The 27,370-nt window shown below is 45.9% G+C and overlaps 1 protein-coding gene across 11 annotated transcripts in view; it reads left to right on the forward strand.

Moving 5' to 3' along the window:
- Positions 1-27,370, forward strand: part of MAPK4 (mitogen-activated protein kinase 4) — a 158,627-nt gene that overhangs the window by 104,804 nt on the left and 26,453 nt on the right. For all 11 annotated transcript variants that reach the window (XM_073343546.1, XM_073343540.1, XM_073343538.1 and 8 more), the window contains one exon: positions 21,289-21,433. In XM_073343546.1, coding sequence (XP_073199647.1) covers positions 21,289-21,433 — 145 coding nt within the window. The remainder of the gene's footprint in view (positions 1-21,288; positions 21,434-27,370) is intronic.

Genomic DNA, 27,370 nt, shown 5'->3' on the forward strand with positions numbered 1-27,370 from the left:
TATAGACAAGCTGTATTCAGAGAAAAGCAATTCAGATTTAGGAGTTCATTTCAGAGAAGAGCAACAAAAATGATTGGGAACTGATGCAATTGACCGATGAGGAAAGTTTTAAAAGAAGAAACTCCGTATGGCTTGGTTAACTGCCAGTGCAGTAGAGGACACAATAGCCGATGAATATTTGAAGTATGTAATCGCTGAAGTTGCAGAGGTAATATTTGAGGTAGTACAATGGGGTTTAATGAAAGGTGACTGGGTGAAATTAATAAGGAGGAAAAAAACCCTGACAGTGAGAGATCTGTTGGGCTGCATTGATGTCTGGCAAGGGGAGCCCCATCAGCTGGGACATAAAACTGTAGACTGGATATGTAGCACTATAGGAGGAGATTTGCAAAGGCAATCTGGATGCCCAAATCCCACTGACTTTCGGTGAGGAATGCCAATGAGAGCTGGGTAATAACTGCCCTTTGTGCTTTTGAAAATCTCCCCTGTAGTGAACAATTCTGTGTTGGCAGGGGATGGGCGAATTGGTCCCGTTGTTCATTTCCTTCAGCAACATCTATGATTTGGTACCTGCCAGAACTTGTGGTTAGTCCCTCACGTTTATGATTCTCCTGCACAGTTGATGAGCTCAGTGATATCTCAGGGCCTGATCTTGCTCTCCTTCCTCAGGCCCGTTGACTTTTTTCTTTGTAAGGAATGCAGGACAGGCGACTAAAGCAACTGTGGGGACCTCCTCTGAGTCGAATTTCTGTTTCACCAAGTTCCAATTAACTGAAGCAAGAAGTGTAGTTTCAGGGAAAGCGCTACTTAAAAGCATACCAGTACTGTAGCTATTTCTCACCAGGGCCTGGTAAGTAAATGGAAAGTGTGTCTTCTCTCCCTTGGTCTAAAGACTCCATTCCCTTGCATGTTGGGTAGTCATTTATACCTGTGCAGGTTCAGACCAGTAGTAGTGTCTTATATGCACTTTGCCTAGGTGTAAATGAGTTCCCAAGTTTCCAGGCTCCGTTCTGACTTGTCTCACTTCCTTTTCTTGTCAGGGAGAGCATGGGTTATGTTGAACGCTGCTTATCATCATCAGTACTGCCCTTTTGTCACGGGGCGGGGACTCACCCAGTGGCATCTCCTGCTGGCTGTCTGGGAATTAGCTCTTTTTACCAGCTCCAGAGTGCCCTCTGCCGGTGTCTCACCGTTGCTGGGCCCCCATGTCCCTCCCGGACCCCAGTGCCTTTTTACGTGGGGTGCTGCCCCTCCAGGCAATACCCCACAGATCTGGGTCTCCCCTCCTTGGGAACCCCCCCCACCCTCTATCCCCAGCCTAAGGGCTTCTGCCTCAGCCTATGGGCTACTGCCAGTCACCATCTAGCCCCCTTTCACTGGGGGCTACTGCAGTCTGTATAAGCCAGTCATCATAGGCAAGGGGGGTTTGGACCTGCTGCCTCCTCCTACCCTTGGGCAGCCCTGTTGCAACCCCAGTACCCTGTCTTAGGCCATCTGCCAAGCCTGCAGCCTGGGGCTTTTCCAGTCTGGAGCCTCCCAGCTCCTCTGGCCTTCCCCAGCCCTGCTTCATCTCAGATACCCTGGTACGCTCCCCAGCAGCCAGGACCATCTCCCCCCACAGCTAGAAGAGACTCTGTCTGTTTCTGGCCCACTGCCGTCTTATAAGGGCCAGCTGGGCCCTGATTGCACTGGCTATAGCTGTGGCTGCTTTCCCCATAAGCCCAGCTTTTCTCTGGCACAGCCCTCTCCTGGGCTGCTTTAAGCCCTTCCAGGCATGTGCGGGGTGACCACCCCACTATACCTTTAAAGAGGAAAGGTTCATTGAACAATGCAGGAATGATCATCGTCTCACACTGAATAACCCAAGGTATCTCCAGATGCCGGCAGAATCCTTAGACATAAGCTATGAAGACATTGTAAGGAGTTTTTACCATTAGCTAGATGTGGGTCGGAACCAAAACCTATCTCATTGTAATAGGCCATTGCAAAAGTTCTGCATCTGTTGAACTCCAGACCCAGATTGGGTGGCTCAGTCCCACCTCGCCCTTGCCCACTCTACTCTCTTCGAACCTATTGGCACTTTATTCAGCAACCCAAGAATGCTGCCAAATTTCTAGAAATCTGCCAATCAGTCCTAATGACTTGGGCATGGTGGTGGGAACAGGACTTATAATGCTTGTTCTGTGTCCGTTTAAAACTATGAAAGGGAGGGAAAATATTTCTGGTGTATTTATTTATTGACCCAGTCATCTCACAAGCTGGAGTTGGCTTTGTGGTCGTCGTCTTCTTAGCGTATGCACAACATGCCTCTGGTGGCATGGGACTAGGATTCATCACTGAATTTGGTCCGCTGGTTGGATCATTTTTGCCCAGCCTGGGCTGGGTACAGACTGGGAGTGCGACATGAACGCTGATCCATCCCCCCTGGCTTTGCGCTTAGTGCTGCGCTTGGAGTAATAGGCCTTCAAGAGAAATCCTGCCTCTTCTCTACTCCAGGTGTGCAAGGCCTTGACTATAGGTAGGCTTGGAAGGATAACATTTTTTATCCATAAATGTCAGTAAACATTGGTTTCACCATATACATAAACTGACAAAAAATATTTCCATCGATAAAAATTGAAGTGTACAGATAGGCAAAGTAAGGAAAATGCTGTTTGAGAACTTAGCAGAGTTTGATATAAGTATATTTAAATGGTTATAAAGCTTCTCCTTTGTGAATCTCAGTGTCTACTGTCATTAAATAATTATTATCTGAACCACCCCCAATTGCTCACAACTGTGAAAATTTAAATCAATACAAATTTTAAAAATGCTTAAAAATAAACTTTTATATTATCAGTCAACATTACCGAAAGAAAAAAAAATATCGAATTCTGCCACAACAGTGTAACTGCCAGGGTTTCCCTGTGAGTTCCAGAGATGCTATACAAAGAGACTGCAGCCAGAGCACTGCTTAAGGGTAGCACAATCTGCAGTAGCATGGAGCGGTGTGGCCATTGGCCAACTGGGCCGTGACCTACGCAGCTCCTTTGCCCAAAAACCTCATGTAAGACAAATGTATCCTTGACCATTAACGGAGTAGCAGTTGTCAGGTGACAGCAGAGGTGCTCTGCAGGCAAAGAGGAGAATTTCATTCCCACCTCCTTTTTGTATGTCACTGCCACAAAGCCTGTGTACCGAAGTTTCATGTTGGGTAGTAAGGATTCCATCCGAGGAGCTCAAAGTTGAGGGAGGGAAAAAATAACATCAAGTTCATTAAGAGTGAATGACTAATTCAACTGAGTTTCATTGGCATTGCGCAAGGAACCTGAGGAGGGGAAAATCTAGTTCTGCTTGATTCTGTAGAACCTTCACATGTCTCTCTCCTGACAGCAGCGTATCAGGTTAAAAATACTACACACTGTGCTAGAATGATCACACCTTCAGGGTCTCACTTGGCTGTTAGATGTTGTGTGGAATCAGCAGATTTATACAAATAAATGTTTTTAAAATGTCAAAGATACCACTTGTTAGAGGCTCCATGGACCTGAGTTTAAACATGTGAATCTGGATGTTGGCTCAGTTTTGCGGCTGTTTTAATCTGGGGGTCTTGGTTGTATGGACCAGCTGTGAAATCTGGACTTTTCCATAGTTTGGGGGGGTGGGGAAGAGGGCCCTTTCAGACATGGTTTTAGTTCAGGCCCATTTTTGCTAATTAGCTGACCAGTTGCAGCAGTCTCTATAGCCTAACTGGAAAATTGCTGTTTTGGAAGTTGTGAACATTTGGTTTAATTTCAGACCCTTGGGCAGTCTCATCCCATTAACCTCTCTGGGTCATTTAGTTCCAATAAGATCCCTGCACCAAGGTCCTTGTTGCTTTTATCATTTGAAAAGGATAAATAACAGGTTGCATGGAGTTGTTTTTTATGGGTGATATGATTTCAGTTGTTTTGTCCTAACCATCTCTACCACATTCTGTATGGTAAGGAAACCAATTAGAATGGCTAAGCTAAAATAAGGTCATTTGGAATGCATGTGCACGTTTGCTTTTGTGTGCATGTGGAAGACATCATTCAGAAGGATTCTATCTCTGCTGATCACTGATGTCTGTGTGTATTCAGTCATGGAGCTGTTACAAAATGACACCCCAAGTGGGTTTTGAACTACAGTGGACCTCGAGCACTTGGGACTGGTTTACCTAATAGGAAGAGTATGTAATACACTGGCTGTCCAATCACTCAGTAGGGTGACAAAACTCAGAAGGCCTGATTCTGATCTCACTTCCAACCATGTAACTCTATTGACTTCAGTAGAGTTTCTTCTGATTTTAACACAGGTGTAGTCAAGATCAGAACTGGAACCCATAACTCTCCTCCAAGTTTTGGTTGCATTAATAGAGTTAATCTGTTCACTATTCTAGCCCAAGTCCCTACAATGATATGACAGGGTACTACAGTCTTTTTTGCAAGTTCCTTATTCCTAATACTTGCAAATTTAATTATGACTTTTATTAGCATGAATTTGCATTTAGCAGGGATGTAATTACCCTTGTTAAGAGAGACTTTTTGGTAACTTGTTTCCAAAATGTCTTTAAATCTTGCAGGTTAAAGCCTCTCATTTGTTGTGCAGTTGCTAATGGGTCCAATATAACCACTCTCGCTCAATCAAAACAAAATCTCAGTTGGTTAATCATGAGGAAATATTTAAAATAGGAAAAAATGGGACCTCTCCCAGTTACAGTGGTGGAACCCAGTGCCATCACAGTTAAATAAATGTGAGCAGATGGCTTTATTAAAAAGGGGGAAATAATTGGAAAGAACATGCATTTTTTCCATCGCTTTCATGTTTACTTCTGATTATTTTATATGCCTGTGTTGTCTTCTGAGGTAACTTAGTCTTGGCATGGCCAGCACGGCTGAACAATCGCTGTAGAACAAATATCTACTAAATAGCTAACATTTGGTATTCTGGTGGTCCCATTGCTGCTGTCTTCAAGTACTGCCTATGCCCTACATTCAGACAATGCCAAGCCTTGATTGCATGTTTGCACTTGATGGATGAGCCAGCCCTTGGCTGCTCTTGCTCCTCTGGAACACGATGCTTTCAAGAGCACAGACTTTGGTTATTTTTTATTTTTTCCCCTTGTCCTTGTTGTTCCTTCCTTTGACGAAGCTTATAATAGGCTGGGATAATTAAATAAACTGATTCTGTAATCCAAAGAGAACGGGAATACATGTCACGTTTTTTAAGAGTCATGCAAAATGACATTTTTATTGTGCTTTGCTCTGAGCCAGGAACAGTGTTCGGCCTGTAAACCAGACAAATTCAATTTGTTACCCACTCTTTTTTTAAAAATGCATTAGAAAAAAAGCTGCAGTGGAATCAATCTGCTGTTGTATCAGCATTATTCCAAAAGCTTTTATTTGTTTTTATTTCAGATTCCCTCCCCCTCTCTTTGCAGTTCTTAGAACCAGGAACCATTCCAGCTCCTATTGAAGTCAATGGCAGAAATCCCATGGATTGCAGGAGCTACAAGCTGTCATATGAGATTGGTACATTTCCATTTTATAGGCACCTTGTACCATCCTTTGCTCTTTACATACTACTCAGAAGGCTAGGGTCCAATGTCAGATACACTATAACTCTGGAGTAAGTCCAATGAAGCAGAGTTGGCTTTGGGTCATGTGCTCGCAGGGCTGCCTGATTCGTGAGAGCTAGAAAAGTACAGGAGAATGTCAAATTTAAAAAGATTAAATTTCTATCCTCTTTCCCTTGAAAAAAATCTCCTGAAAACATAAAGCAGTGTAAACCAATTACTATGATTGCAGGCTGCGATTTTCAAATGAACCTAAGGGAGTTAGGCACCCAACTGCTGATAAAATTCAATAGGATTTGAGTGCTTATGTCCTTTGGCTTCTTAGAAAATCCCATCTGAAAGGAAAAGAATCTGGGCATCTGCAGCAGGAGGATGGGGGAACCTAAAGGTCCCTTCCCCCACAACACACTCTTCTCAGGTGTAATTCGCACTCCACTAATGCACAAATCTGATGTTCGTTCCCACCAAAACTTCTCCCCACTTCTCAGCAAAGTGTTTAGTGAGGTGTCACGCTGCTAAGATTTTTCCAAGATATTAACTAGTAAACTATGACGAACTACACCCTGGGGCAGGACAGGGCAGGGCAGGGGGAGAGAGAACAAAGTACATTTGTAATTCAGTAACCTTGATTGCGTGTGTGTATCTGTTCACTTACTACATCACAAAATTTCATTATGTGCAATGTGCCTCCCAGTCAATGTGTGAATTAAAGGGATATAAGCCAACCCCCCCACACTTTTCTCTCTCTAATATGTTTTACCTTCTGTTGTTGCTACAAGCAACACCTAAAATTACTGTAGCTGAAAGGTTAGAAAGAACAACTGATACTTCCCCATGTTTCAGCTTTTCTTCTCCTGTTTGACCCTACTTTGTGTGTAGTCATGTCAGAGGGTAACTCACCCTCTGAGTTAATCGGGGGCTCAGCCTACCTCCGCCAGGCTCCACAAGGAGGAATGAGGCAGCTCAGATTCACCTGGGACTAAATAATTCGCTGAGTAATTGGGAAAAAGTTAATTAGGCAGAGAAGCATCTGGGCCTGATGAAAGGAAGGTTCCACCCCCGCTTCCTCCTCCCCCCGCCCCCCAAACACACTTAGCCTATGTCTACACTGGTAACTGAATGACAACACTTTTGTCTTTCAGCGGTGTTAAAAAAAACACCCTGCCAAAAGACAAAAGTTTTGCTGACGACAAGCGCCAGTGTACACAGAACTTTGTTGGCACGAGTGCTCTCCTGCTGACAAAGCTACCGCTCGTTAGGGGTGGAAGTTTTTTTGTTGGCAGGAGAGCCGGCAAACAGTGGCTACACAGCGCGCCTTTTAGTGACACAGCCATGTCGCTAAAAGCTGCGTAGTGTAGACATAGCCTTAGTGGGGGCTAGAGAACAGGGGCTCCTGGGCAGAGGAACAGTCTCTAGAACACAGAAAGAGAAAGGTCCCAAGGAAAGGGCTGGTGGTGAGGGAGACTTACCAGGAAAGAGAACCCAGGAAGAATGTTCCTTGGGTGGGATAGGCTCTGCAAGGGAGGAGCTATGAATGCCGACTTCAGCAAAACCTAGCCATTGCTGTTCTGAGAAAGGGTTGTTGTGGTTTGACCACTGGGGGTTAACTCAGCCCTCTTCCCTATTGAGTTAGAGATGCTGAGGTGGAGGCCTATTTGTATAATGTTCTACCTTTGGGTTAAATAAACTAGACAGACCTGTGACGGGGTACCGTTCAATATACATAAGCTTTATGGGACTTATTGAAAGCTCACTAGAGGGAACTAAGTCAGATATTATGGTGATGCTGCACTGGGTTGCCAGGGGAGTGCTGCAGGGGTGAGGGCCCCCACCACAAGTCAGTTTCACTAATTCCCTGTAGCTAATTAGTCAGTTTTCTATGTTGTTTGTGTGGATCTTGACCCAGATCCTCAGTTATTTAAGAGCTTAACTCCCATTGAAATCAATAGGAGTCTTGTGTCTAAATGCCTTTGAGGATCTGGGCCCTTAGGCATAATAGTGGCCCAGAGGGGAAAAAATAGGAAAATGACACTGTAAAAATCCAAAAAAAAAAAAAAGATATGGGGGCACCTGAAACTACTTTTAAATAATTTATTTTTAAATTATCTAGATTTCAAGTTGACAGTGTCTCTTAATGATACTCCAGGGTATATTTCAGCTCCAAAATGTGAAAGTTTGAGAAAGTTATGATGTACTCAAAGGGTGGGTTTATTGTGGAAAGACATATGCAATCTTAATATCGAATTTGCTGTTGCTCTGCCATGGCTGTGTATGCATATTTATATTTCATGTGGTGGGGCTGGTACTAAACTCCATTTGCATCTTTGCCAGTCTCACCTGAACTCCCCCCACTAATTTACTCTCCTGAACCTACTTCTAATGCAGTATTCCAAGCCTTTGAGTAAATGTAGGCCGCTGTCGTTTTTAACAAAAACAATGGTTGCTCACAGACTCGGCCCCCTGGGCATGGGCTCGGGGGACAGAGAGATTAATAATTGCCTTTTGGCTGGACCTTGGAGCTCTGGCTGACTGTGAACTCCAGAGATCCTTAAAATCAGGATTTGCCCCATGAAAGCCAAATGGTAGAGGCAGCTACACTGTGAGATGGAAGTGCAAGTAACTGAAAATGACCGAATGGCTGAACCTTTAAATGCAGTATCTGCTTTCCAGAAACATAGAGACTAGTCACTCTCTAAAGATGTATTTATTGCATAATACACTTTAACAGCTCCACACTAGTTTTATAGTCCATCATGAGAGATTAGCCAGTGTGGTGCATGATAAGTTGCTCTCTTCTCTCTGAGCAAAGTCTGCCACTTTGTAGCCTCTAGGCAGTGGCATTTCAGTGATGGGTGAGTGATTTCATGTACATCCGGGGTGAAATCTTGGCCATGCTGAAGCCAAAGGGAGTTTTACCACTGACATCGGTGAGGCTAGGATCATGGATCCTAAAGTGTTTTAGGTATTGTTACATTCATGGCTCCCTCTTGTGTATCCCACCTAAAAATGTATCTTCTGAGCCTTTTCACTCTGTGCCTTCTGCTGTCCACACATCCGTCCTCCCAGGCTGGCGAGGAGAGTCTAAGGGTATGTCTATACTATGAAATTAGGTCGATTTTATAGAAGTCGATTTTTAGAAATCGATTTTATACAGTCGATTGTGTATGTCCCCACTAAGTGCATTAAGTTGGCGGAGTGCGTCCTCAATACCATGGCTAGAGTTGATTTATGGAGCGTTGCACTGTGGGTAGCTATCCCACAGTTCCCACAGTCTCCGCTGCCCATTGGAATTCTGGGTTAAGCTCCCAATGCTCTGGAGTGCAGTGGCTGGGTGCCTGGAGTTCTCCCTCCCCCCGCCCACGTTCTTGGGTGTCTGGGTGAGAAGGATATGGAACTTGGGGAGGAGGGCAGTGGTTATACAATGGATGCAGTGGGGGTCTGTGCTCTTGTTGGCTTTCCTGCCACTCCAACAGATGCTTCATCATGTCTGTTTGCTCCCCCATTCGCCTCAGCATCGCTTCCTGCCTCTGCTCTTTGCACTCACTTAGTGCTTTCCTGGCCTCTGCCACTGAATGCCTACATGTATTAAACTGTGCCCTACCAGTGCGGGAGGACTGCATGAGCTCGGAAAACACGTCATTGCGAGTGCGTTTTTTTGGCCTTCTAATCTGCGATAATCTCAGGGATGGAGATGAAAAAGGGAGCATAGAAACATTTGCACCTGGGGGGAGATAAAAAGGGAGAGTAAAATTTAAGATGATACATTTCTGAGAACAAAAGGGAGACTCTTTCACAGGGAATCAACTAATTCACAGCAGATAGCACGTGAGCTTTAGGTACAAGGTCGCATTTTGTCTTTTATATTGAGCGCCTGCCGGTATGGTGACACATCACACAAGGCTGGGCAACAGAATTTGGTTTCCAGGCAGCCATGGTAAGCCTTTTGGTACGTGGGATTGGCTTCTTCCGCGTTCATAACATGTGAGAATGGTTTCAAACTGCAGCGCCATCCTTTCCCATAGCAAGCAATGCCGGTTGGGTTTCACATTTAAAAGGAGCAGCTGCAGTTTTCGGGTGGATGTGCAGCACACACCTTCCCCCACCCCACCGCGTGGCTATTCTCTGGGATGACCCCTTCACCCCTCCCCCCCGCAGTGTGGCTATTCTCTGGGGTGATCCCTTTTAGCCAAGTGCAAACAACCCAGCATGAACGGGGTCCTTTTACTGTTTCCTTACAAAAATTCCCCTATTTCAACCAGGTGACCATGAATGATATCACTCTCCTGAGGCTAACAAAGAAAGATAAAGACCGAATGTTGCTTGAATGCGACCAAAACCCAGGACCATTCACTGCCATGCTTTGTGCTGCAATGATTCCAGACTACTTGCTACTGGCTTGGCATGGTGGTAAAGTGTCCTACCGTGGAGGACGAAATAAGGCAGCCCTCCCCAGAAACCTGCAAAGGCTTTCAGAGTACCTCCAGGAGAGCTTCATGGAGATGTCCCTGGAGGATTCCCGCTCCATCCCCAGACACGTTAACAGATTTTTCCAGTAGCTGTATTGACCGCGAATGCATCCCAATTCTTCAGGGCAAATCAAACAGTAAACACTGTTGCTTTTAAACCTGTACTATAGTTACAAATGTGCACTTGCCAGAGCTGCCTTCTCTGGCTTCAGGTCGGGGATCCCGTCTTGGGAGGGTATTGGCTCCAGGATGATGAAAAGGTCCTGGCTGCCGGGGAGAACGGATTCACCGCTTGCCTGCTGCGCATTCTCCTCCTCTTCCTCCTCCTCCTCGTCCTCATCCACAAAATCCTCCTCCCTGTTGCCTGTGACTCCTCCCCTTGCAGGTGTTCACAAACAGTGGTGGGGTAGTGGTGGGGGCCTCCCCCCGGAATGCCATGCAGCTGATCATAGAAGCGGCATGTATGGGGCTCTGACCCAGAGAGACCATTTGCCTCCTTTGTCTTTTGGTAGGCTTGCCTGAGCTCCTTAACTTTCACACGGCACTGCTGTGTGTCCCTGTTGTAGCCTCCCTCTACCATGCTCTGTGCGATTTTGGCATATATATTAGCGTTTCTTCTTTTTGTTTGGAGTTCGGCCTGCACAGATTCTTCTCCCCATACAGCAATCAGATCCAGTGTCTCCCTTTCAGTCCATGCTGGAGCTCGTTTGCGATTCTGGGGGGACTGCACAGTCACCTGTACTGTTGAGCTCGCCACACTGACCAAACAGGAAATGAAATTCAAAATTTCCCGGGGCTTTTCCTGTGTACCTGGCTAGTGCATTGGACTTCAAAATGCTGTCCAGAGTGGTCACATTGGAGCACTCTGGGATAGCTCCCGGAGGCCAATACCGTCAAATTGCGTCTGCACTACCCCAAATTCGACTCAGCAAGGTCGATTTTCGTGACACTTCCCTCACTGGGGAGGAGTACAGAAGTCGATTTTAAGAGCCCTTTAGGTCGACGGAATGGGGTTGGTTGTGTAGACGCATTCATTTTAAAATAGACCTAACGCGGCTAAATTCGACCTAACCCCGTAGTGTAGACCAGGGCTAAGTGACGTCTGTTATTAGGGAGAGGAGGTTAGGTGGTGATACCAGAAAAAAGGCAGACTTACAAGGAAGAGGCAAGCATTAGCAGCAAGTAACATGGTCCAATTTTGCAACCCCCTATTAAGCAAGTAGTCCATGCTCATACATGGCATTAAAATAAATGAGACTCAGGGTGTGTAGGATCCAGGCACTTTGGCTGTGTGCCCATGCGAAAACAGAGAAAACTTAAACACACCAAAAACTACAGAGGATTAAAAACCTTTCTACCTTGTCAATTTTGCTATAACTATCTAAACTCTGACCCAGTACATCTAAAAGCTGGCGTAATTATCTAAAGCCAGATTATTTAAACCCTTATATAATCTTCCTACAACTGAGCAAATGTATTGCCTTGGGAGCAGAGGTTAAGCCACGATAACATTTTTCCATCTGCAGAGCTGCATGTAGTTCTGGAAAAATACAGGGGAGTGGGGAGTTCATCACATTTTTCAAGGGTATGGACTGTGTCATATAGCAACTGTCACATTGAATCACCATGGGAATGTTGTGGCTACACGTGCCAACCCAGTTTCAGCCCTATCTGTGAACACAGGGGAGTCCATGCATACTTCTTTGGTTGGTGATATTCTGTATGGGAATGGATGCTTGTGCCTTTTTTGGACAGGAGGCTTTTAGTGCAGTTCAAGAATCTAGCCAGTGGACTTAACCATCAGATCCCTATAGGTGGGTTGTTCACAGATTGGAAGGCCAGGAAGAACTGTTCTGTGTCTAGTGCCCTCAATCACAGATTGGGTCTCACTTGTGTTAGCCACTCTATCTACATTTCAACACATTCAAATTAGGCATAAAACACAAAATATTTTAACAGTGAGGGTAATTAATCATTGAAACAAGCTACCAAGGGAAGCGGTGGGTTAAAAACTGTGGCCTATGACAGATCATTGAGATGGCCTAATGGTCCCTTCTGGCATTAAACTCTCTGAAAACAGATATCAGGACTCCATTGTGCTAGGCTCTATACCAGGGGTTCTCAAACTTCATTGTACCACGACCCCCTTCTGACAACAAAAATTATTACACGACCCAAGGAAGGGGGACCGAAGCCTGAGCCCAGCTACCCCAGGTGGCAGGGCCAAAGCCCGAGCCCCACCATCCTGGGCAGGAGGGCCAAAGTCGAAGCCCTTGGGCTTTGGCTTCAATCCTGAGCAGTGGGCCTCTGGCTTTGGCCCCAGTTCCAGGCCCCAACAAGTCTGACCCTAGCCCTGGCGACCCACTTTGGGGTCCCGACACCCAGTTTGAGAACTGCTGGTCTGTACAAACACCTAGTAAGAGACAGTCCTTGCCCCAAATGGTTACAGGCATATGATGACAGGCAACGGGTGGGTAAAGCAGCGAAACATAAGTGAGGTGAGGTGATTATAATTAGCATAATAAGCAGCACTTAGAGCAGGGGTTGTGACCCCTCAGGGGATCGCGAGCTGTCAGCCTCCACCCCAACCTCACTTTGCCTTCAGCATTTATAATGGTGTTATAAATTAAAAACACTTTTTTATATATTTAAGGGGTGTCACAGTCAGAAGCTTGCTGTGTGAAAGGGGTCACCAGTACGAAAGTTTGAGAACCACTGACTTACAGCATTCCAGTTGCCTCATCACTGAGTATGTTGTAGATCCCAAGGCAGAGGTGAGTGTTAAGGAAGGATTTGATGGAGGTCAATATAACTGCTTGGTGAATTTTTACAGGGAGCTCTTCTAATTAATAAATAGCACATGGGAGACAGAGAAAAGGAGCAGGCTCTAAATTAGATACAGGTAGTGCACTGAGTGTGGTGTCATTTCACATGCAGCACAAGATGCTAGAACCTTTCTGTTGCCAGAGGGAAACAGCCTGACATAGGGTAGGTTTAAGTGTCCTAGAGAGTCTGATGTTCCTAGGATGTTACTGACTGGGATAAAGAAAAAGTAGTTAATTCGGCAAGATTGGATAACAATGCCAAGGGGCAGCAAGCAAAACATCTGCTTCTCATTCTGGGTCAAGCAGTTACAGGCAGCTTCCTGACTACTAAGAAGACCTCTATGGAGTAACATAAGGCTCTCCTCAGCAGCCCATAGAGGGGTGAGCCTGTGGGTAGTGTAACAGAGTACACTGAGGCAGTTACAGCTAGAGTGGCACCTTTGCGACTTCCTGTTTCCGAGAGGCCGGCATTTGTAGGAGATCAAGCGGGGTGGTTTCTCAGTCAGGCAAGGTCTCACCTGTATCATTACCACTCATAGGAATTATAGGTGGGTGGGACTCATCCAGTCCCTCTGCCTGCCAATGCAAGCTTGTTCCGCAGTGTGCCTCACCCAGTCCTTTGTCCAATCTAGTTTGAAGTGCTCCAAGAGACTGGTCTTCCAGCACGTCCTTTGGGAGACTGCACCATAAATTAGTAGCTGTTGCTGTCACAAAGTTTCCACTGATATTTAGCCCAAGTTATCCCTTTACTCCTAGCTCTCCCCTCTGGTACTGCCCTCAATACTTCCTCTCCATTCTTTGTGTTAGCAACCTACAAATATTTTTAAACTGTCATGTCCAGCCTAGACATTGCTTAGCTGAGCTCGTTGAGCTCTGATTTAGATCTTTTAATCTTTGCTCATCACTTCAGCCCCCTATTATTATTTTTTTGTCTCATCTCTGACTTTCCTCCAGTTTGTCATTCTCAGTCTAGTAATATGGTGCCCAGGACTGAATACAATATTCCAGGTATGACTGCACTGAAGCCATTATTGGGTATGTCTACACTGCATATGGAGGTGTGATTGTAGCACAGATAGACATCTCTAATCTAGGTCATTGATAACCAGTATCCTGCTGGGGAGCCTGGGTACATACCCTGATTGCTAACCTGTGCCACCATGTCTACACTACTATTGTTACCTGTACTAGCTAGACTAAAGCTAGCAAAGTTTGCTTCCCTATGCTACAATCAGACCTTCACTTGCAGTGTAGACATACCCATAGATGGGACCACAGTCACTTCCCTGCTTTTGATGTCTCTACATCTGTAGCCCCAATCTGCATTGGCCATTTTGCTGCTCTCTTTCTTCTGAATAGATAATACCCATCTATGATGGTCTAGTGTCCATCATTCTCACCAGATGATTAGCTCTATCAGTTATAGAGTCACTTCTTCAGGGTTGTGGATCAGGCCCATCTCTAGTTAATAACTTTAGTAGCACAGACTCAAGGGTGAAATTCATCCATGCAGAGGGCCAGCACAGTGAATGAGATCAATTTCATGCTTATAGTCTGGTTTACTGTGAGTATAAGATAGTTGTATACTTACTAGTTTCTAATAGTGTACAGAGCTGTGGTTCACGGCACTTGCTCATAGGAATGTTCATTCTACTTTGACTTCTTGTAATGAAGTGTTGGGGGTCTTTTTGTTCTTGTTGCTTGTATTACAGTAGCACCTAAGGGACGTTATTAGAGACCAGGGCGCCCCATTGTGCTAGTCTATGTACAAAGACCTAACAAAAGGATAGTCTTGCCTGGAAGAATGCACAGTCTAACTAGAAGGCAAGAGACAATGGGTGTATATACAAGAGAAGCGCAGATGGTTGTATGTGCTTCTGTTTTCTTATTTTCCCATTTGTGTTTTTCCAGAATTGTTATACATATAAGGATCGATATCAGCCTAATCAATATTGGATTCGTTATTCTGTTTGCTTGGTTTGTTTATAATATTTATTACTTCTGAGCGTCTGGAGAATAGAAAAACAAATTGCCCCAAATTGTTTATTTCCATATGTTACTCAACAAGCGTTTGCTGATTTTCTTATATAGCTTCCAATAAAGGAGAGTGTCTGCGTTGGAGTGAATAATAGCAGTGTCTGAAAATCAATAGTCTGATCTGATAACACTTCAGGGCTTGTGTGCTATATCTGATTTAACAACAAATGCTCAGCTAATCAGTCTCAATTAATTTGTACCTTAGGGAGAGAGAAATTACAGCATTCTTTTAATAGCAAATGCTGTTGATTAAAGTAGTGATTCATGCATTTAGAAATCAGAACAAAACCTGCATTTATGGAAAGACAGGAAAAATATAAACTCTCCCTTTTCATTTGTTGCATTTAGCTGTCCCTGCTTTTATGCAATAAAAATGGATCATAATGTACCATTGATCACAAGCCATATAATCCAGGGTTGCCCTAATGAGTGACAATACTGTGTTGGGCTTTTTAGTAGTTGAATCCATTTCATGATCATTTTTAAAGGCGGTGCTAGTATTTCTCTTGATAAACAAGCATAACTCTGATTGACAGTAATGGGGACTGGACACACACATCAAGGAGGAGCTAGTGAGGTTGGTTGAAAATTTTCCAGATAAAATTTTTTTGATGGAAAAGTGCGGTTTTGACTAAATAAAATTTTGCTACAAGGGTCTGCATGCTGCGGAAAATGTAAACATTCTGCTGACACACAAAATACCCACAAATAGAAGTTTTCAGCAAAATATCAAAAACTGAAATAGTGGGGCCATGGTGCCTCATGGGCATTGTTCAGGTGCCTTATTTCGCAGATGGACACACAGAGATATATAGAAGTGAAATGAAGTGACTTCCCCAAGGTCACACTGTTGGTTAGTGACTAGGACAGGAATAGAACCTAGGTTTCCTGATTCCCATTCTAGTGCCATCCTGATACAGTGTACTGCCCTCAGAGTTGACAGTTCCTGCTCATTTCTTTCTCAGCTATCCTAAGACTCTGGGTTGATATCTCGATTTCATGGGAAGCTTAACAAGGGGTAGCACTGATTGGCTCTTCCTCCCTCACGCTCTGCGCCAGATAATGCCTATCTAAGGTACTTACATGGCTATAGTATCTGAACACCTCACAGTCTTTAATGTATTTATCCTCGGAGCACCCTGGTGATGGAGGGAAACACTATTATCCGCATTTTACAGTTGAGGAACTGAGGCACAGAGAGACTAGGTGACTTACCCAGTGTTGCAGAAGAAGCCTGTAACAGAACAAGAAATTGAATCCAGGTCTCCCCAGTTCTGAGCTAGCATCTAACCACTGAGCCATTATTCCCCTTCTACCTGCCTCTTGGGGTAAGTGTGTGAGAAGAGCTCTCAGCACCTTTTCCCCATTAATGCCCTCATACAGGAACAGACATAAATACCACCCTTAACAAGTACAAGAATAGTGTAGCCAAGGCTAATCCCAAATGTAAGTGAGCCAGCTGAACAACACCCAATTGGAGGTGACTGGTTCTTTGCCTAGACAGGGAGAAGAACAAAGCCGTGGTTATGCTTTGCTCAGCCATTTAAATGGCTAAATTGTTCTTATCTTGGCCTTTTAGGAGGTATCATGTATTTATACAGCTGACCTTTTCTTTACTTGGCTGATCAAATAATAAACATTTTAAATCATTTCTTATAAACAAGTGTGTTCTCAATTGCTGACCCTGACGTACCCAACTGGTGACCTTTGCCCAGCTAGAGAATGTTTATCTTCTCTCATTTTAGAGATCCCTTTGTTGAAGGAGTAAACACATATTGAACAAATATATTTTCTAAGGTTTTAGATTGCTTTGCACATTCTGAATACAACTCTGTGTTTCCTGGCATGTTACAAGAACATGTCACCTCGCACCTTTTCTTTCTAGATTTGGGGTAGTTTAATAGTGCGATTAATCTGCTGATCTCAAAGCGCTTTACAAATGAAGCCTCCCCACACTCCTGTGAGGCAGGGAAGTATCACACCCATTTTACAGAAGGGGTTATTGATGCACAGAAAGTTTGAGTGATTTGCTCAGAGTCCCACAAGGAATCAATGACTGAGTGTAACACGTGTCAAAATGCAGATTCTCTCTTCTGAGAACATAGGATTCTTTGTTATTTCAGTCAGTACAAACACACAGCACACCTGTAACACAGAGCAGAGACTCAGGGGTCTGTGCAAAAACTGGGCTCCAAAACGAAATGTCATCCTCAGCAACCAACCAGCAAGCACAGGGAGTGTCTACAAATGACCACCTCAGGGGAATGCAGTGGGGAGGTTGTTGAAAAAGTTCAACCACCACGCATTCTCTTTTGTGTCGCTGTGCTCTTCCTTTTGTGCATACCTTACAGGAGCTGGGAAAAGAACCCAAGAGATCCAGTTCCCAATCTCCTCCTCTCACCATTGGACACCATGCTCACCTTTCCTGTAAATAAATGGGTTCCCACCCTACACCGGCTTAACACAATGGTGCATACAGCCCACAAGCACAAGTGGTAAATTGTCTCTTTCTTTTGCTTCTCAAAGACAATCTCCTGTGCACGTTTAATCACACTTTGCTTCCATGCTGCCCACAGCAACCCAAGATCATGCCACACAAACTTGCTGTCGCACCTGATGCAGGGATTCACACTGGTTCTAATGTGCCTCGGAGTAGCTTTGTGTCAGTTCACAAGCACATGCATAAAAGTATTATCTACTCTATGCCCCCCTCTAGTAACTGGTACCCTTAAGAGGTTATTGAGGCTGCTACAACTGCCAGGGAGAGGACTTAGTTCAAGTGGCAGAGACCCATGTGGTTAGTAATGTAGGTCTGCTGTTCAGACCCTGGTGCGCAGCAGGTTGCCTGCGGGTGCAGGGCTCCTGTTAGAAGGGGCTCCACACAGGCACCGCATGGTTAAATGCTAGGCATCGTCCTCTGCGCTAGGAAGGGATGTCCAGGCCACAGCTCGCCAGCTCCTTTATTCACAGGATCACAGGGTGAAAAATGGACAGTGTGGAGAACAAATGGAGGTGTCTGAAGAGAGAGTGACAAACACTGTTCCTATCATGGGGCACTGAGTTACAGTGTTCCCTTTTGGGCATGACTAGGCAGGGGTAACTCGGTGACTACACGGCAGTGCTCTCACTTGGCCAGGGTCAGGCCTCCCAAGTTCTGTCCTGCACACCGCTTTTACCTGGCACTTATCTGTGTCACAGTCTGTGTCTGAATTGGGCCCTAAGAGAATTTGACCTGTTTCTGCAGAGCAGATGGCTGGACCAAGCAGCAAAGTGACAGCGACAGTTTGTGACAGTTCAGATCCAGAGTTCAGTGTGTTCACATCTAGAGCTTTCACTTGACCCATTATAGAGATGGGGACTAGCTGTGAAGTTGGAATCCAAATCTGATTTTCCCAAGAGTTTGGGGTGGGGAGAGGGTCAGCACCCATCTCCACAAGAAGTCTGTCTTAAATCCCCTTATGTACTTATGTTCCTCAGGAGAGGAGAGGGTGCTGTTGTTCTTCTTACATGGTTGGTATTCTCCCACCATATCTTCATTTGATGCTTGTCCTCTGTGCTGGCCCACTTCCATCTTCTCCTGGATTAATGGAGTTATTTGTTTTGCTGCAGGCCTTTCACTTTTTGCTCAACTCCATTCCCATAATTAGCTGCTGCTTCTTGTGGCTTCTGCTTTCGCTCTTCTCAGCTTCCCTCCGAACAGTCACTAGAAATGCTTAATTGCCTGGTAATGAGGGACTCTCCTACATCCCAGGGACCTCAGAGGATGAAGCTCCCTGTAGCCCAGTCTCCTCTTTCATCAATTAATAGCTTCCGCACTGCTTTCCTTTCAGAGTCTCCTTGAGACAACAGAGATGTTGTTTTGAAGGAATTAGATAAGAGACAGGCGAAATGTGGCCTGTGGGAAAATTGCAACCTCAGAGTCACATAGGGTAACCTGTGGCTGCCATAATTTAATATGGAGATACAGCCTGAGGCCTGCAAGCAATGCTCAACCTTAATGATGCTTAGAGGAAGATGGAGCACTGCATTCTGGGACATGCTAAACTTCCATACTAAAGATAAGGGCAGCAGGTGAACCTAACACAGAATCTAGGGTGCTGCCATGAGAGATGCAGGTCCAATCTGATCACTGGGAATGATGGGTAGTTTAATGACTACAAATCACTGTCTGTCACTGCCAGTCTGGTGATGTATACCCACAAGGGTGGCCAGGTGTCTGGTTTTTGACTGGAACGCCCAGTCAAAAAGGAACCCTGGCAGCTCCGGTCAGCACAGCTGACAGGGCCACTAAAAGTCCGGTTGGCCGCAGCGGCCAGCTCCACGCAGGTCCTGGAAGCAGCCAGCATGTCCCTCTGGCTCCTCGGCTCAGGGGTCGCCAGGAGTTCTGCGCGCTGTCCCTACCCACAGTGCAGGTGCCACCCTGAGCCAGCTCCGCAGCTCCCATTGGCTGGGAAACACGGCCAATGGAAGTTGTGGGGGCGGCACCTGAGGATGGGGGCAACATGCAGAGCTCCCGTTGCTGCCCTGCACCTAGGGGTCAGAGGGACATGGCGCCACTTTCCTGGAGCCACCTGAGGTCAGCGCCACCCAGCGCATGCACCCCTCACCCCCTGCTCCAGCCCCTCACCCCCTCCTGCACTCCAAACCCCTCAACCCCGCCCAGAGCCCACCCGAGGCCCCAAACCCCTGCCCTAACCTGGAGCCTCCTCCTACACTCCAAAGCCCTCAGCCCCAGCCCAAAGCCTCATCCTGCACCCCAAACCCTTGGTGAAACTCTGAGCAAAATTTGGCCCATTGATCCTAAAGTAGAGAAGAGCAGAATCAGGACCCCCTTTCCATGCAAGACTTTATTCTGATATTAACAACACTGAGGAGTGATTAGCAGATTGTCATGTGCTGGTATTATGAAAGCTGATGAATCATTCATGTAAACTTAAGAATAAAATGTAAGCCCATTGCCCCTGCAGAAAACTGATTAATGCATGCAAAATTTCAACAGTGAATTGTATTTTAAAAAACCCTGCAAGTTCATCAGAGTTAATGTTCTCTGAGGTACCAGTTAAGGTGAGATACAGGATCACACATGCAGCTTTCAGGATTTCTTCCTCTACAGCTAGTTATTATGCAGTGTCAGCTATTTAACAGCTTCAGCATTATGATTCAGGCTGCAGTTTCATCTACGCTTTGAAGGTGTTGATGTCTGTGTGTATACAAACACAGTCACTAACAAATGAGCTTAGTAAATATGCGGTGTGTCTTTCTGTGCATTACTGATGATTTTTAACTTGGGAATATTTCTAAATGCTTGGACAATAAAATAACAAAACAAAAACCAGAACAGTTAAGTTTTGTTTAACCCTGCTGCCCCCCACCCAAAAACAGATCAATAGTAAAATGTTGAACTGACAGATCAAATTTATCAGTCCGTCCACTCTCATGTTGTGGTGCTTTGCATAGAAACAATAGGTCCACAGTACAGATTTCAGAGACACAAAAAAATTATAACTAGCCCCAGTTCAGTAAAGCATTTGTTTAACTTTAAGCATGTGCTTAAGTGCTTTGCTGAATTGGATTTAATATGGTACATTTCTGAATCCTTTAACAAGTAGCTAAAATAGCGTTTGTATGCAAAATAATATTGCGATTTTAAGTTCACTTATCTTTCATTACTGATTTTGTGTGGAAGGTGCTTATACACTACGGAGATGGGCAGCAGTATAAAACCCCAAACGCTGACCCGTAGTAAACGACAGTCCCTATCCTGAAGAGCTTGCAGTCTAAAAGAGAAGATGAAATGAGCACACAGTCTGAGGCAGGCGGGCAGAATCGGGTAACGAAAATAATAGGATGCTGTCATTTAAATTAGCCATGGCTACAATCAGTAGGCAGTCAGTAGCAGTAAATGCAGCTCTCCAGCCATCACTAAAACAAGCTATCAGTAACTTGCAAAGGCAGTGGTCGTTTCTGTGGGGAGGGATTTATGGTCAGAGTGCAGGGGAAGTGGTAAAAGGGGCAATCGTGTGGCTCTGCAGTTTGGTACCTGGAGATCACCACTGTGCAGCTGTGTGTGTTTATATACACACTCGCACAGTTTGACTAAATTTACCGCTCACCGTCAGGCACAGTGAGGATGTCAGCCTTGCTGTTTCCTACAGTACCGATAGTTTGTCTCAGCATTCCTCTTTTTCAAGACATTTTGAAAGGGGAAAAAATGCGGCCTGCCTCTTCATGATGTAACTGGGACGAATTAAAGCAAAATCTTTCCAAGCTGGGATTACGAGCTCTAAACTCATCCCTTCACCGGCGATTAGACAGCAAAAGGCAGGGATGGATGACGTGTTTTCCAAAGTTATTTATATAGACCTGTATATTTTTAATCTTTCAGGGTTATCTTTCTGAAGGCTTAGTAACTAAATGGTATCGATCTCCACGCCTGCTCCTCTCACCTAACGCCTACACCAAAGCCATTGACATGTGGGCGGCAGGGTGCATCCTGGCGGAAATGCTCACAGGAAAGATGCTGTTTGCTGGTAGGTTTCTAATTCCTGTTTGCTACTCCCCTCCCTGCTTCTACGTCTCAAGTGAATGTTTAAAGCGGTTTCAAATGTTTAGCTGAATCCCTGTCTACTTGCAGTCAGGAACAGCACAAGCTGCAGCAGTGCGAGTGTCCTATAATACCTAGTGCTAGAGCTAATGCCTCTGACCAGCATAAGCTGCACCTGCCCAAGCCCCATTTCACACTGGTGCAGCATTAGAGTTGTCCCTCGTGCAACTGCATTTGTGCAAATTCCCCTACTGTAGATAGGCTCGAAGAGTGAGAAGATAGTTCACTGTCTTCATTTCCATTCTGTCACTAGTAACTCTGCCTGCTTGTGATGGTGGCTTTTGTTACGTCTGTATCCCCTGGGAACTGAACTGATCACGGAATGCCCCAGAACATGTTATCATTAAACATTTTTATTACTGCAGTGCATAGAGCCTGCACTTAGGATCAGGCCTCACTGTTCAAGGACCAGCACAAACTAGAGCTGCTCAGGAAATGGATTTTATTTTCCACGAAAACAATTACATGAAAATGAAAAGTTTTCAGTTTTGTAATCTGTCTGTATCTATCTATAGATTTAGGTCTATCAGAATTTTTCAGATTTTTGATCAAACAGTAAAGGCTGAAAACTTTTTAGGTTTGGGTTTTCCACAAAAATGGAGCTTTCTTGCAAAAATTTCTCGTTTGTTTGGAAAAAAAAATTGATGAAAAGTTTTGATCAACTCTAGTAAGATGACATGGCCCTATCCAAGAGGTTTATGTTCTGTGGTGGATTTGAATTGTGGTCGGTATCTTAAAGATCTTTTCCTCTGCTGTGAGAAGGAACATCCTAACGTTTGCTACAAAATTTCCACCAATAACATTTCACTTTGGAAAGGACATGAAGTTCGCTTTATGCCGATTGGTGCCTGCTGCTCTTCTGCCAGAATCCTGTCACCCTGCAATGACGGTTTCTACAATATTCTTGAAAGCCAGCTGTAAAAACCCCTAAATTTAAAAACTGTCTCCTATAAAATATCTCAGATCCAGTCCTGCAGAGACTTATACACCTGCGTCACCTTCTGCACTGTGAGTAGTTCCATTTAAGTCAAAGGGTAATACTACCCTGGTGTAAACACACGCATGCACCTTTGCAAAATTGTGTCCTACTGCTCACAAGGAAAACCCACTTTAGTGTTCAGCAGATATGAAGTGTGATTCTGCATTCATATTGCTGTACCCAGTGATGAGCTGCCAAAATCTTAACAACGGGTTCCCTCATCACCCCATGAGGGGGTTGTTGCCCACCCCCGCCCCCCGGGACTTCTGCCCCATCCAACCCCCTGCATTGCTTGATGCACCCCCCTCCCCTGTCCCCTGACTGCCCCCAGAACCGGGCAGGAGGGTCTCATGGGCTACCATAGTGGGTGCCCACCCCAGCCCTAAGAGCCAGAGGCACCTGCCTGGGGGCGAGGTGGGGAGTCCCGGCGGTGCTTACGTGGGGCAGCTCCCAGGAAGCATCTGGCAGGTCCCTCTGGCTCCTAGGGGCGGGGCAGCATAGCTGGGGGGGAGCAGGGGGAGCGGCTGCTCCCCCCACTGACCACATCAAAAGTGGCACCTTAGATGCTGACTCCCTGGGTGTTCTGGGGCTGGAGCACCCACGGGGAAAATTTGGTGGGTGCAGAGCACCCACTGGCAGCTCCCCACCCTGCGCCCAGCCCCAGCTCACCTCCGCTCTCCTCCGCCTCCTCCCCTGAACGCGCTGCCCCACTCTGCTTCTCCGCCCTGCCCCCCGGCAAATCATCTGTTCAGCGGGAAGCCGAGGAGGTGAGAAGCAGGCGGCGGCTTCCTGCTCAGGCTGAGGGTGGCGGAGGTGAGCTGGGGCGGGGAGCGGTTCCCCTGTGGGTTACCTGCTGTGGCGTGGGTGGCCCTCCTCGCAAATCCCCTCCAGCTCACCTCCACCTCCCTGGGCCTGAGCGGGAAGCCACTGCTTGCTTCTCAGCCTGCCCCAGCTTCCCACGCGAACAGCTGATTCGCGGGAAGCCGAGGTGGGGGGTGGAGAAGCAGAGCGGGGCGGCGCATTCAGGGGAGGAGGCAGAGCAGAGGTGAGGTGAGCTGGGGCCGGCCGCGGGGCGGGGAGCTGCCGGTGGGTGCTCTGCACCCACCAAATTTTCCCCTTGGGTGCTCCAGGGCTGGAGCACCCATGGAGTTGGTGCCTAAGGCGCCACTTTTGGCCAGTTAAATTTAGAAGCCCTTTTAGAACTGGTTGTCCCTCACGGAACAACCGGTTCTAAAAGGGCTTCTAAATATAAGAACCGGTTCTAGCGAACTGGTGCGAACTGGCTCCAGCTCACCACTGGCTGTATCTCCATTAGCTCCAGTGGAAACCTTCTGATTAACAGCCGTAAAAGAGAGCTCAGAAACAGGCCTGCTGTGTTGACTATAGTAGAAGGCAAGATGAAAAATTGACATCATTTTGGTTTTTTGCTACACATTGTGGAGGTGACCACTACTCCTCAGGGTCACACTTCTGGAAATGCACTGAAAGAGCACCTGTATGGCGTGTATCAATGGAGGCTTTTGCCCAGGTAAACAAACATGCCCCCAAATCTTGCAGACACGATTTTGGTTGTCTTTCACAGCTTTGCCCCTAGCTGGTTGGGAGTTTGACAAGTTATATCTGCAAGTAATAAAGAAAGAAGCATGAAATTAAAAACGAAACAATAAAAACATAGCAAAAGAGTGTAGTTACAGAGAACCTGTGCAAAAAATAAAAATGTGATCCGAAAACAAGTCTGAAATTGTTCTAAGCTGCATAGAAGAGAATACAGGCTACTAGTGAGCACATCAGAAGTTTGGGATAGAGTTTTGCTTCCTTTCAGACTCTGGCATTTGCTGTCTTTATGCTAGCAAGAGTTCTGTTTCCGTACACTAACTCAAAACATGCATGTCCACTCTAAAATGAGTTCTTGTTGATTAAGGAAAACAAAAAGAATGAATAAGGCATGAGGCTAGTCTCTGTGGAAGTGGATCAGGTTTAGAAAAGGTTAGAAATGGCCAAGATTTTTACAAGCGACGAAAGATTTTGGGTGCCTACCTTGACACACATTAAGGAGCCCTGATTTTTAGAAAGTGCTAAGCCTAAGTGTAAGGGGACTGTTGCCCCCTTACTAACATGCAGTGGGGGTGTTTTAGTTGCTAGCTCCCAGTACTAAAATGGGGAAGGGTCGATGGGGAATCAGGACCCTGAGACTGCCAGTCCCTAGGAGCAATGGGGAGAGGCTAATGCTCCAGGTCAGCCTGAATGACAGGGTGGGCAGGTTAATCAGGGAGTCAGGAGGGTCCCGTCCTACGTGTGAGCTGGAATTGCCTGGATCAGACAGAGTGGGGCCAAGCTAAGGAGAAAGCAGCGGCCCAAGCTGAGCTGGGGAGCAGAGCTGCAGCCCCAAAGCCAGAGGCACAGCCCAAAGAGAGCAGACTTGCCCTGGAAGGGGAGCTGCAGCAACCAGAGCCAGAGGGGCCAGATAAGCAGCCCACGAAGCAGGTCAGTGCTGAGGCAGAGTGGAGCTAGAGCCGGAGCTGGGGCTGGAGCAGTCCGGAGCCGGGTGTCATGAGCAGCTGGGGAGAGCGAGGGGGGACCCTGGGCAGTGGGCCCAGCACAGGGAGATGCCTCAGCCAGGAGGCTCTGCAGGCCAGACTCGGAGGGGGATATGTAACCCTGACAGGGCGGGGGCAACGCTGGGAAGAAGGGCCCTGCCACCTAGAGCCTGAGAGCATGTAGCCACCACCAGAGCGAGTGTCCAACCCACAGCATCCCTGTAGCACAGCCAGGGCCTAGGAAGAAGGCCTGGGACTTACAAGGAGCAGACTGTGAACTGCCCTGACATTCCAGAGACACTGTTTGTGATGTTCCCTGCCACAGAGCGGGTTGATGTGTTTCCTTTTATTTTTACTTATTCTTTTTTAAATTGTTGATTAAATAACTTGCATTTGCTTTAACTTGTATGTAATGGTCAGTGGGTCAGAGAAGTGCCCAGTGCAGAGAGAGTACTCTGGAGTGGGGACACCCTAGCCCCTGTCCTAGGTGACCACAGCAGGGTTGGGGGTCGAGCCCCCCAGGAATCCTGGGCCCAGCCTTGTTGGGGTTATGAGGACTCTGCCAGACAGGAGAGTGGAAGGGGAGTCCTCAAGGGCAGGGAGGCCACTGGGTAAAGGAAATGGGAGCGAGGACTCCGATCCTTTCGCTAGCCCACTTCACCAGGGTAGTGCAGAAGCCAGGAAAGTTCCCCACAATAGAGGGACTATTCCCCTGCTTACATAAGCAAGTTCCTTTAAGGTAATTTAAGTTGGGCACTCACACATAGAGATACCGAAAACCACTAGTCACTATGGAAAGTCTTGGTCAATGCCCTTGCCACAGAGCAGGGCTTGGTATCAACTGACTTCAGCAGCTACTGTGCAATATGCATGTTTCTCTGCTAGTACAAGCTAGAGCCAGCTCTGAGAACAAAATGGCTGCTAAACTCTGCATGGAACGGGTAGTTACTAGAAATCTAAAGGTGCATTTGATTTGATCATATGACATGACTGGATTTGTTGACCCTGGAAGTCCCTTCTACTCCTATGTTCCTATAACAAAACAGGATCATTGTTTTGTAGCCCCACATAGAAACATACAACATTTTAGCAGTAAAATCCTGGAAGATATCCTGACGTTCTCAAGAAAATCTTTATCCAATGTATTTGCTAAACTGTTACTGGAGGAAGCAGGGGCCATATCACCTGCTAAATACTGGTTAAGCACTATATGAAGCTTAAAACTTCAGCACTATATGAAGCTGGGACATTCAGTAATTTTTTCAAGAATGAAATGGATAATCTTCCTTCCTGGGGTATTTAATAGTCTCCCTTCTCTATTGTCATTATCACTGCCTATTATTATTTTGAAAGACAGGAGCAGTTTAATGCATTCATAAGCAGCCCAGCATAGGTTTTTCTAAATAAATCATCAGATCCATTAATAATGTAGAACAGCCCTTTCTTCAAAAATATTTCAGTGCACTGCATTATGCTGCAGCCATGTGACTTTTGGTCTGCAGCCACTCTGGATCTCTTCATCCCTTTTATTTTATTTCAACCAAGGACCAAAGCTTTCAACTTCCATATTTCTCCTGTAAAAGCTACAATTAAGCATTCAGTGTTGCTTAGAAGAGATAGTTTAAATTGCCCTTGTCTTTGTGTATGTGTCGCTCTCTGTTTCTTTCTCTCTCCCCCCCCTGTAAATTCTCCAGTTAACGGTGTGGCCATGGTGGCATAGGCGACAGCTAAGGGTAGTTGCCTGAGTAACCCTCCTGACCATCTGGGTACGTCCTTGGGTGGCTATCCCGAGTCACTGCCTCTGTCGCCATTTAGGCACTAGTTCAAGTAGAGCTAGCACATCTCTGACTACCTGTGCTGGAAAGTACCCTCCCAGCTGCTGTGTAGACGTACCCTCAGAAATACAGCTCTACAAAACCTGAAACCTACTTTGTTTTTTTTAGAACCCAAACCAGATTATAGTCCAAGACAGCAGGATTTGGCATAAACCATATTAGACAAAACTTTAAAATAGTGCTTGGCTCCTTGTTTTTCTGGTTTCCACCATTTTATGACTCCTTAGTAGACCCCATAATGCTAATATACTTAGTTTACAGGTGAAGATCAAAATTAAAACTGCAAAAAACGCCTGTCCCTTTGTTTTTTCCTAGGAGTAGTACTTAGTATTTCTATTCACCTTTTATCAGGGGATCGCAAAGTATTTTAAAAACATGAATGAATTAATCTCCATAACACCCTGTAAGGTAAGTATTACTCTTTCCATTTTACAGGAGGGGAAGCTGAAGCATAGAGAGGTGTGTAGTGACCTGTACAACATCGGTGGTAGACATAGACACAACCTATCAGA

This window comes from Lepidochelys kempii, chromosome 5, assembly GCF_965140265.1.
Source record: "Lepidochelys kempii isolate rLepKem1 chromosome 5, rLepKem1.hap2, whole genome shotgun sequence".
Lineage (NCBI taxonomy): Eukaryota > Metazoa > Chordata > Testudines > Cheloniidae > Lepidochelys > Lepidochelys kempii.